The sequence below is a fragment of the Brachycentrus maculatus genome, unplaced genomic scaffold (assembly GCF_059751285.1).
Source record: "Brachycentrus maculatus isolate JH-2025_06_01 unplaced genomic scaffold, ASM5975128v1 h1tg000193l, whole genome shotgun sequence".
NCBI lineage: Eukaryota > Metazoa > Arthropoda > Insecta > Trichoptera > Brachycentridae > Brachycentrus > Brachycentrus maculatus.
Window position 1 is genome coordinate 131,079 of NW_028280944.1, and position 11,333 is coordinate 142,411.

The 11,333-nt window shown below is 29.8% G+C and overlaps 1 protein-coding gene across 1 annotated transcript in view; it reads left to right on the plus strand.

Moving 5' to 3' along the window:
* The window catches only part of LOC148307711 (uncharacterized), a 120,686-nt gene extending 109,864 nt beyond the window's left edge, over positions 1 to 10,822 (plus strand). The window contains exons 4-5 of the mRNA XM_088262929.1: positions 2,818 to 2,994; positions 10,657 to 10,822. Coding sequence (XP_088119055.1) covers positions 2,818 to 2,994; positions 10,657 to 10,778 — 299 coding nt within the window. The 3' untranslated portion in view covers positions 10,779 to 10,822. The remainder of the gene's footprint in view (positions 1 to 2,817; positions 2,995 to 10,656) is intronic.
* Positions 10,823 to 11,333: the final 511 nt, after the last annotated feature.

Here is an 11,333-nt window from a genome sequence, read left to right on the forward strand (position 1 = left end):
GTAAACTCTTCTATTTTTATGTGACAGGCACCGTGGCGTAATTGGGTAGACGCTCGACTGCGAAACTGGCGTGGCAGGTTCGATTCCCGTCAATTGCAAAATGAATTCAATAAAAATTTATTGCAATTGGTCTGGGTGCTTGTAATGTATTTTTCACATTAACTTTTCCTATCCTTACTATCCTACCTGCAGACAAGCATCTACAATAAAATGGATGCTTTACGGGTTATTCCTTTAAAAAAATTGTGAGGTTCGAGTCCTGGATTATATCATCACATACTCGAGAAACGCTAGGAAATGTGATTTTAATTCATTTTTATTTTTAGTTTAAAATTTGACCATTTAATTTGTTTACCAGTTAATTTATTTGGACACACTCAAAATGTTGTAAAGGTTAAACATATTTGTTTAGGGCATTCATCGAGAACGATGAAGCTATTGTACTCCTTCCCAGGATTATTCTATACGCATTCGTATAACGAACAGATTTGTTTATTTCTAATACAAGCAAGACGGCAATTAAGTGAGATTTAAGCCCTATTCAGTATTTAAAGGTTTTCACAGGAATGGCGTGTCACACGATAATTTTCTGCTGAATACTCATTATATGCTAAAACGTTATGATGAACATATTCATAACGTATGAGTAATAACGTGGTAAGCCTTCGGTCCCAAGGTTGTATAGAAAGGTAGAATGTTAAAAACAGGCTCGTATCGTTATATCGTATTCGTAAATTTTTAAAAGAAACAACATTCCTTTGTATTTTACTCGTGACGTCTGTTTTATCATTATGAGCGAATTTATTGAAGTTCTTTTATCAAGTATGGTAGTCTACGTGTAAACTAGAATTCGTATTATGTTTACTTCAAACATTTTCAAACCATCGATTAAGTCAGTATACCTAGTAGAACAATCATTGAATAGGTCGCTGAAAGTATTTAGCTGATTATTTCACCTAAAAAATCCGACAAAGAAATAGACCAACGCTGGTATTTAGAATGAAAAAAAATACCAGAATATAAAACTCACATTATTTTTTAAACACGCTGCGTGACATTTATAATAAAACTTTTTTGACCCGTAAACGCACCCTCAGATGATGCATGGGGCACCGCATTGGATCAACACTACCATAATAACTTAAAAATAATTGTATGAAGGCAAGGTTATCAATCCTTAGACATAACGGAAGGTCTGTTGATGACAGTCAACAATCCGCCTTTTCCTGAGGAGTTTTACGTGGTTTTCTCCCAGCAATGAGCAAGTGCTGAGAAGTTCATGTTTGGCCCACACTAGATTATCCCTCCCGTTCCCAACACAGATTAAAATAAAAACATATTTAACCCTTCACTGCATGACTTTTTTTGCATGACTGCATTGACGAGTGACATTGTTCGTCTTCGAGAGACAAGTGAAGTTATTATTTTGGCGTTCATAGCGCGTCTTTTGGCTAAATTATGAACTATATACTTGAGTTATGAATGTATCTAATCAGTAACAACAAAGAATGGGTGCTTATATTTTTAAAGAACGTTTTAACACTAACTTTTGGGTATGTAACAACTTTGATACACTATGCAGTGAAGGGTTAATTAGCTAGAAGAAACAAAAATCTACTAAATGATCTATAAACCTCGTACATAATATGCAAGGTAAATAATAAATGCATCATCAACAAAAAAAACCTTAGATATAAATTCTTGGATTCAGAAGTGGGATATATTTTGTGATATACAAATGACGAAAGCGAAGGAACATAGGGTTAATGACAATAGAGGAAAGAAAAGTAGGTAAGAAAAGGTGAAAAATCAGTATTGGCTGTTGCACTCAAGGTTGAAAAAAAAGTTTTATAGCGGTAAAAGAGTAAAATGTAGTTTAATGATAAGTACATAGAAAATATTAATAAAACAAATAGGTTTATGTTTGAATATATGCATTTGCATCAAAATAAACAAAGCAAAACTAAAATAAAATACAACAAAAAATAAAGGGTAATATGCAATATAATAATTACGATTAATTTGAAAATATTCAATTATTTGGGAAAATAAAAATGTGTATTTTTTGCGTTCACTAACATTATTATTGAATATATAATTCCAGCTTTATCTTTGAACTCTTAATACATCATTGAAATATGTTTTCATAGATTTTTGTTTCAGTACATCCACATAAATCTTGAAATTCTAGGAAATAATGCAGCTTTCGGATGCAGATGCTATAATACATCCTTCCTGAAAACTTTTGTTTCCGACTTGCTCGGAAACTAAATTTTCGAGAAAGGAAATGAGTTATGATATTGTGAGAACGAGTGATATGAAATATATTCTTTCAGAGTCTCAACATGCTTTTAGCTTATTTATTTTTAACTAATTTTTTTTTTATCATAAACAAAATCACAATCTTCAATTTACCAATATGTGTCCTCGTTAAGATTATTAATATAAATAAAACATTTGTCAAGATAATTATTTATTATTTCTCTTTCAAGAGACAAACAAACATGGATGACATGTTTGATAACACGATCTATTTATTATCTACTCACTTCCATTATTCAATTATTAATAAACGTTTTCGTCTTTTATTATATTTTAAATATTTGTAAAATGATGAATATTAAAAAAAAAAAAACGATCGTATTGAAATATGAGTAAAATCGATTAATTGTTTTATAGATCAAGTTCACTTTATCTCGAGAAAATACGTAAAACAAATTATTGTAAATAATCGATTGCTTATCTTTTTTAAAAATATTATGCATTGGTTAAACAGATTTTTTATTCTCATTTTCATTTATGTTCATTTTTTTTCAGATAATCGGGCAGGACCCTCAAACCTTGGAAATGTAATTAGTCAAATTTTATTGTGTAAAACAATTACACCAGATTTCAATCAAGAAGAGCTTTGCAGTATCACTAAGGATTCTCAAGAAATAACAAGAATATTACAAGACTTACAAGAGTACATGCCCCAACAGGAAAATCATTTAGGTAAATATGATTGTATTGCTTAATAGAAATATGACATAAAACATATGTTAAATGCACTTAAGAATGGGGCCTTACTTTTAAAAGATACATATACTATAATAACCTGGAGTTTCAACTTGATTTCAGTTTCAAGTTGATTTTTAGTTGCTTGGAAAATATTCCTCTCTGGCTAGAAGCTTGCCAATATGCATTGCATTTATACAAATAGTCTATATCGCTCACTCCTTTCAAGAACGTCATAAATCAAAAAACTTGATTTTTCAGGAGAACGTTTTTAAAGTTTAAAAATATAATACAATGAATTAAAAATAAATATCAAGCCATTTATTGAACTTTTTACTGTGCAACAGATATTTTTAGGTAAAACCTGAAGGTTTTTTCTCCATTCGAAAAATATTCAGTGTATTTAAAAAAAAATTATTAAACGATACCTTTTCTTCAAAATGCAAAAACAATACTTTCTGCCGTGTAGCGGGTGAATATTAAGTTTAAAATATGCCTCTTTTGCTGGGATATAGTACATTTTATGGGCAATCCGAAAACATGCATAACTGAAAATTGACGATTTTTGATTTATGACGTTCTTGAAAGGAGTGAGCGATATCTTTACAAATCAAAAAAAATATTCATTTGTTTCAAATCCTAAATCTACTGAAGTAGTTCACCGATTGCTTGAATTTTTCGACACAACATTACTTTCGAATACGCTTGAGTTTTAAAATCAATTTGACCTTTTTGCCTGTGACAAGGGAAAATATGTTTACGTGAAAAACAGTTTTTCACTCAATGGCAGCGCCATCTGTTGAACGCATCAGTAATACGCTCAGTACTTGGTATTTTTATTATGGCAGACAGCGTATTTGACAGATTTGATAAGATTTGATTACATTTCAATGTTTTCATTTTTATGTTGTTTCGTAGATTGTCAAGATTTACATTGCTTCACAAGCATTATGTAATTAAATATATTTAAAATCTGTTATCCATCCATCATCACGCCGCTTCTCTACAGGGGTAGGCAGAAAAAATAGAACGCCACATCACTATGTCTTTGCAAACATTCTTGGCCTTTTCCAAGTTCATGCATCTCCTCATTATTACAAACCCGCCGATTATTCTGAAAAAATAACCGCCAATTAATAATAATACAAAAATGGAACCGCCGTTCTGGAGGTCCCGGGTTCGATTCCCAGGGGGGTGCAAATAAATATAAGTGATTTTTTCACTCTAATATTTATTCAATATTACCCTGGACTGGTACCTGAAGCAGCAGGCTGATCACCTTTCCTTCGTGTGTTAACGATCAAGATAACACTGTGTTTATATAATGCAGTACACGTGCACCATTGAAGTGCGGATAAGGGTTTGAATTGAATGATTTCTAATTTTTTTCTTTTCCGTTCACCATAAAATTCAATGTGCAAGGTTTGGCATACAGATCTCCCATATTTCGGAGGAGCATGGGTTCTGCGTAAGTAAGATAATTCCCATTCGGTCGGTTGGGCTCTAGCGTTTTCAGTACCCATCGTGTGCTTTAGACTGCCACCGTTATCTTCCCTGAATTGTAATTTACGTTCTGACGTAGTAAGCTATCCACCATCTGAAGCGAATAAAAGATACAAAGAAAAAACCATATTAATTGATACGCCAGACCCTTTTCGGAATTTTCAATTATTTTAAATTTAAAATATTTATTGTATTTAATAATAACCCGCAAAGCCTCTGTTTTAAGAGGTCTGTCTGCAGATAGAATACTAAGGATCTTCTTCATCCTGTTCAAACCCTTATTCACACGCCAATCGTGCATAGGGCACTACATCATATAAATGCAGTGTTATCTTGATCGTTAACACATGAAGGAAATGTGATCAGCTTTCTGCTTCAGGAAATCATTAACTAGTCCAGGGTAATATTAATTAAATATTAGAGTAAAAAATCACTTATATTGCCCTGAAAAAAATCAGAAAGGATTTTACACTTGGAAGTATAATACTAATAGTTGGTCGCTTTTAACAAAGTATTGACTTTGTTAAAAGTGACTAACGGCATTGATATTTATTTTATTACCAAGCAAAAGTGACTTAAATGGCCCTCCTGAACATTTTACGTTTTGTTAGTTGATCACTTTCTCCTGTACGACTACGATATATATATATATATATATATATATATATATATATATATATATATATATATATATATATATATATATATATATATATATATATATATATATATATATATATGTATATATATATATATATATATATATATATATATATATGTATATATATATATATATATAAATATATATATATATATATATATATATATATATATATATATATATATATATATATATATATATATATATATATATATATATATATATATATATATATATATATATATATATATATATATATATATATATATATATATATATATATATATATATATATATATATATATATATATATGTGGGTTTGTGTGTGTTTTTAGTTAATAAGATATGACATTCTAAGTTAGGTCACATATACCCTAATGCTTAAATTACAGTCTGTCGTCGATAACCCGGACATGGTATCGACAATGTAAACTAGAATACGTACTCCATGATATGAACCATGTACCACGATACAGACGATAAAGGGTATAATAGAATTTCAGTTTGTTCTCGACGTTGTTACATATTCCGACATGTACATTCTCAGGGCAGGACAATCTTTTGGACTGGAGGGCCGCAGTGAGAATTAATGCAGAAAACCAGACTGCACTGCTATGAAATATCGATGTGTGTCTAAAGAAAAGTAAATGACTATGAATTGTTCAATTCATTCCACAAATACTATATGTTTAACATTTATTTTCTTACGATTACGATTACGATTACGATAAGTTTGTTACGATTTAAAATTTAGCTTAAATTATTTATTTTATAAAAAAACAGATCTAAGTACCTTCTTCCTTTAAATGTATACCTCAAATATCTGTACATTACACTACCTGCAAAAGGGGTATATCAATTTTTTCATTTTCTAAGTTTGTTCCATAAAATGTCTAAAGTAGTGTATTCCATAATCTGGCAAAAGGATATAGCTGATGTTGCAATACTTATTTAGTTTTATAAAGATATGTACATATGCTATCCGAAAGAAATATTTAATTTTACAAATATGTTATTACTCTCCTGTAAAATTTGGTCTGAGATTTGAAATACCCCTTTGCTTTTACACTACCGATATGTACATAGTACATATTTGCTTTTTTTTCATTTTCATCTTTTTGATTTTTTGTTTTCAGTTAAAATCAAATATTTGTAGTTTTTATTAGCACTTTTGATCAAATTTTATTTTTGATAATATCTATAGTATTCTTGCCAGTGCCCTTTATTAATGAATAAAATGCCTAAAACACAATGTAAACCCACACACAGTCCATGCCTTTGTGGGATCTTTTTTTAATATTTTTTTTGTACGTGTAACTATAATATATTGTGAAATGAAAAAGAATTTTAAGAAGAAAAAAAAAAATAATAAATAAATAAATATATATATATATATATATATATATATATATATATATATATATATATATATATATATATATATATATATATATATATATATATATATATATCAATTGCTGTGATGGTGTCAGAAAAGATGATCACATTTCTCACAATGATTATATTTGTTCCAAATCACATCTTTGGTTGTATATCAGAGTTTTCCAAGGCGCTATAAGCTCTTAAGGTTGCTTGAGGCCCTGAAAGGGAAAATTAAGGGATCACAAGAAAAGTTGTAAATTTCTGCCAGTTCTGTAAAGTAATATAAATATATATGTAAGCTGAGGGGAAAAAAGTATGTTGAAATTTTGCGGAAAGTTTTTTTTTGTAATTTATTTTGTGGCCATGCACAACAAAAAGTTGGAATTTATAAGTAAATTTTCTCAATTGTCGGGTTGTGGTCCCACGGTTAGTGTTGCGGACTCTTATGTCAGAGTTTGTCGGTTTGAACCCACTCTACCAAAATTTGATACCTATTTCTAATAATGAGCCGTTTAGGCTCACAGAAGTAGTAGGAAATTTAAATATTTGTGTAAATAATAAAAACAAAATATTTCTCATTATTATTTTTTTTTTTTAAATGTCATTTTTTTACTGAAAATATTGTCATTCTCAGTCAGTGATGAAAACCATATAAGTTTATTTATAACTTTTTAAATTAAAAAATCCATTGAAATTCATGTAAATATATGGCTACAAAAATAGAAGATTATACAATATCTACTAACTAAAAACTCCAACAGCACTTAGAGATAACCCTCCTCTTCATACTCCTCTTGTTTTTACAAATCATAGACAGAGTTCATATTTATGGAGAACTTTTCATAATTTTAAAGCAATTTCGAAAGCATTTAACATAGACTTGTTTAAAAATAACCGTAGTGTGTTGCGCTTGCTCTCAGAATAATGCTTAATTGCGCAAATGTATGTATATGTGTGTGTGTGTGTGTGGATGCGTATGTGTATATGTGTGTCCATGTGAGCGTATATGTGTGTGAGTGTGTTTGCGAATGAATGTTTTTATATTATTTTTTGACATCTCATCAAAGATGAAGAAGAATATGGAAGCCTGGCCATTTTCATATTTGATGAGATGTCAAAAAATGATATATGAAACTAACTCTTATAATTGGAGATAATCTAGATATTGTGAACAAGATTTGGACACACTCAAAATGTTGTAATGTTTTTATATATCATATATCTATTTGTGAAGACCTGGAATAGGCTTTGTGTTGATTGTTTTGTATTTGTAGCTGTTGGATTTCCTATAAAATAATTAATAAAATAAAATAAATAAAACAGCTCCAACATAGTCTCTTCAAATATATATATGCAGGGTCGTTATTAGGGAAAACGAGATCTGTGGAGCTACTCCTGTCACGCATCCTTAAGTAAGGAACTGACTTAGAACCTGATTAGCTTGTAATGTACAAAAAAATACATAATGTTTTAGTTTAATTTTACTACGGCAAAACATATTTTTGTTGTATTATCTGTTGAAGAAATCTTTTTTGTGATTGTCTATAATTGGAAGTGAAGTATCGAATTGGAAGCATGAAAAATATTTTGGTGGGATACATGTAGCCCGCGGGACCTAATTTGCGTAGGCCTGTATTCTTGTACTCGATACTTGAATCCCGAAAGTGATGTACCCAGACCCCATGCTCCATGTACCTACATATTTATGTTTGTCTGTTATAAGATAATAAAAAACTTTTGACGACAAAATTTGAATATTCCGCACAGTTTAAGAGGAAGTATAAAAAAAACGTAAAACACATTTATTAAAACTTAATAATCTAAAATCCGGTCTGTTATAGACACCAAATTGGGTTAAAAATAGAATTTTAGATTACTATCACAGAGACTTAAAGATAGCTCTTATAAGAGTGTCCGAAATGTTGGTAGTAGAAAAAAAATATTCTCAGCTTAGCCCCAAAAAATCTTCTTGAAATAATCATGATAGCTGAAAATGTTAAAATGGTCTCTAACTAAGGGTTAACAAAATTCAACTTCATTCGTAAGTCGATCTTTCGAATCTCAAAAATTTAAACAATTTTAAAATACTATTCGGATAAATTTTATCTTAATAATATTAAAATAATGTTATATCTTATTTGAAAAAAAAATTGTAAACAATTTTTGGTATAATTTTTTTTTTCTACTGACAATATTTCTTAGCAAAATAAACTTTACCAAACGTTATTTATTGTTTTATCAACATAAATATGAAGAAGTCCATTTAGAAAGGAATATGGAACAGGGCTTATGACCTATCATTGACTGATATAAGTAATTACTTCATACACTTTCACATATATGCTTTATACTCGTTAATCAAATTTCGGCAAAATGTAGAAAATAAAGCATTTGTGAGCAAAATTTTAACATTCTTAAAACACTGAGAAAATCTACGTTATTTTTCCTGTAAGATATCCAAGTCGTTGTTAAAGTCGAAAGCAATGATTTTTATTTAATTTTACGTATATAACTAATATATACATACGATTAAGGGTGTTGCATAAATGTATGCAGACGCTCGACTGCGAAACTGGTGTCGCGGGTTCGATTCCCGCCAAGTACAAAATAAATTCAAGAAAGATTATTTTTTTAATTGGCCTGAGTATTTGTAATGTATTTTTCACATTATCCGTTCTTATCCTTACTATCCTACCTGCAGACAAGCCTCTAATAGGGGCTTTGCGGGTTATTCCTTTTTTTAAGTACACACACGTGTCAAATACTTGATACAAGAAATTATCGTAGCACTCATTAATGAGACGTTTGGAGACGGGGGCGATGGGGATGTTTGGAGATGGGGGCGTTTTATTTTCAGCTAAATGTTGCATATTTAATATGGAAGAACATGTGTAAATGATATATTTTACATAAACTCGCCTGTGTACTCAGCTTATCCCAGGCATTTTCTTATTGTTTGCTCATTATATTGACACAAGAATCAGGAAGCGTTTTAATGTTGCCACAATATGGTGTATAACATTATTTGTCAGCTGGCAAACTCTACTTTTTTATGCCTTTATAAAAAAAATATAATGATAAAATCAAACTTCGTAGAAGAGAAAGCATATTGCGCAGGAAAATACATATTCCCGTTGAAAATATTAAAATATTATGGATGTCTTTACAATGTACTTGTGAAAATTCTTCAATTGATACAAAAATGTGATTACTAGCCATTATCGAATATGTGCTTAGTAATAAACTCTTTTTTTTATATTTGGTAAAACTTTAATATGTATATATATATATATATATATATATATATATATATATATATATATATATATATATATATATATATAAGTATGTCTTAAAATCAATTAAATATGTATAAATTTTCAATTTGAAATAAACCTTAAATCCAAAATACGAAAAATGATTTATTTTGTACCCCTGAGATAAGAAATGTTTTCTGCTTAGTTATTTATGGATTTGTCATTAACTTCGTAGAATGACGTTATGAATTTAACATAAAAATTAAACACCTGTATAATACCACTTTTTTGAGTTAACTTTTGATTTTTTTCAATTTGAAATAAACCTTTAATCCAAAATACCGAAAAAAAATTGTATTTTGTACCCCTGAGTTAAGAAAATATGCTACTCGATTATTTATGGATTTGTCATTAACTTCGTAGAATGACGTTATGAATTTAACATAAAAATTAAACACCTGTATAATACCACTTTTTTGAGTTAACTTTTGATTTTTTTCAATTTGAAATAAACCTTTAATCCAAAATACCGAAAAAAAATTGTATTTTGTACCCCTGAGTTAAGAAAATATGCTACTCGATTATTTATGGATTTGTCATTAACTTCGTAGAATGACGTTATGATTTACACATAAAATTAAACACCTGTATAACACCACTTTTTTATTTTACTCTTCAAACTTTTTTGTTTACATTTTCACTTGGTGTTAAGAACATTTGTAGTTCTTAAAACTAGTCGTATTTACATTAATAAACACATAAAGTGATATTATAAAAGATCTAAATTTTTACATTTAATTATTGGTTAAACTCTGTGTCCAAAAAATATTGATAATAAATTATTTTTTTTTCTAGAAAAAAACGTGGCTTTAACAGGAGACGACGCGAATGCGCTGTGGGCAGGGAAGGCGAGACGAGGGTCCTTGTACAAGAATATGGGTCTGCTGTGCTGCATGTCCAGGCCTAACTACCTCTGAGGGTCCCTAGCCTGGGGCGCCTCTCGCAGTCGCTCCTCCGCCACCTTCCGTTGGTCGGACTCCGCCCTCGCCCTGGCCGAGTGCCGAACTTAGCCGAACTTAGACGAATATTATGACTGTTATGATAATACAAACTGTTCTGTGCAAATTATCAATTGAGCCCCGACGAAATCAATTGTCATTGTGGGGTAAAAAAAGAACTGGAAATCAGTTACATTTGTTTCGCCATAGGACGTGTGCATATCAACCCTTGATTTTGTATTTTTTTATTTTAAAAAATCTCTGACACAATAACTAAATGTCAAGAAAGTATTTATTGTAACTGCAGACAGTTGGTAGAATTCCATATTGAATTGTTGGGTAATATATTTCAAATTAAACAAGGTTTATTGGATTGAATTCCACAAATATTTATGTATATGTTAATACGTGACGCGTTTCGTCTTATTAAGACATTATCAAACACTCTTAAGACATTATCACAGAGTGTTTGATAATGTCTTAATAAGACGAAACGCGTCACGTATAAACATATACATTTACATCTCACCAATA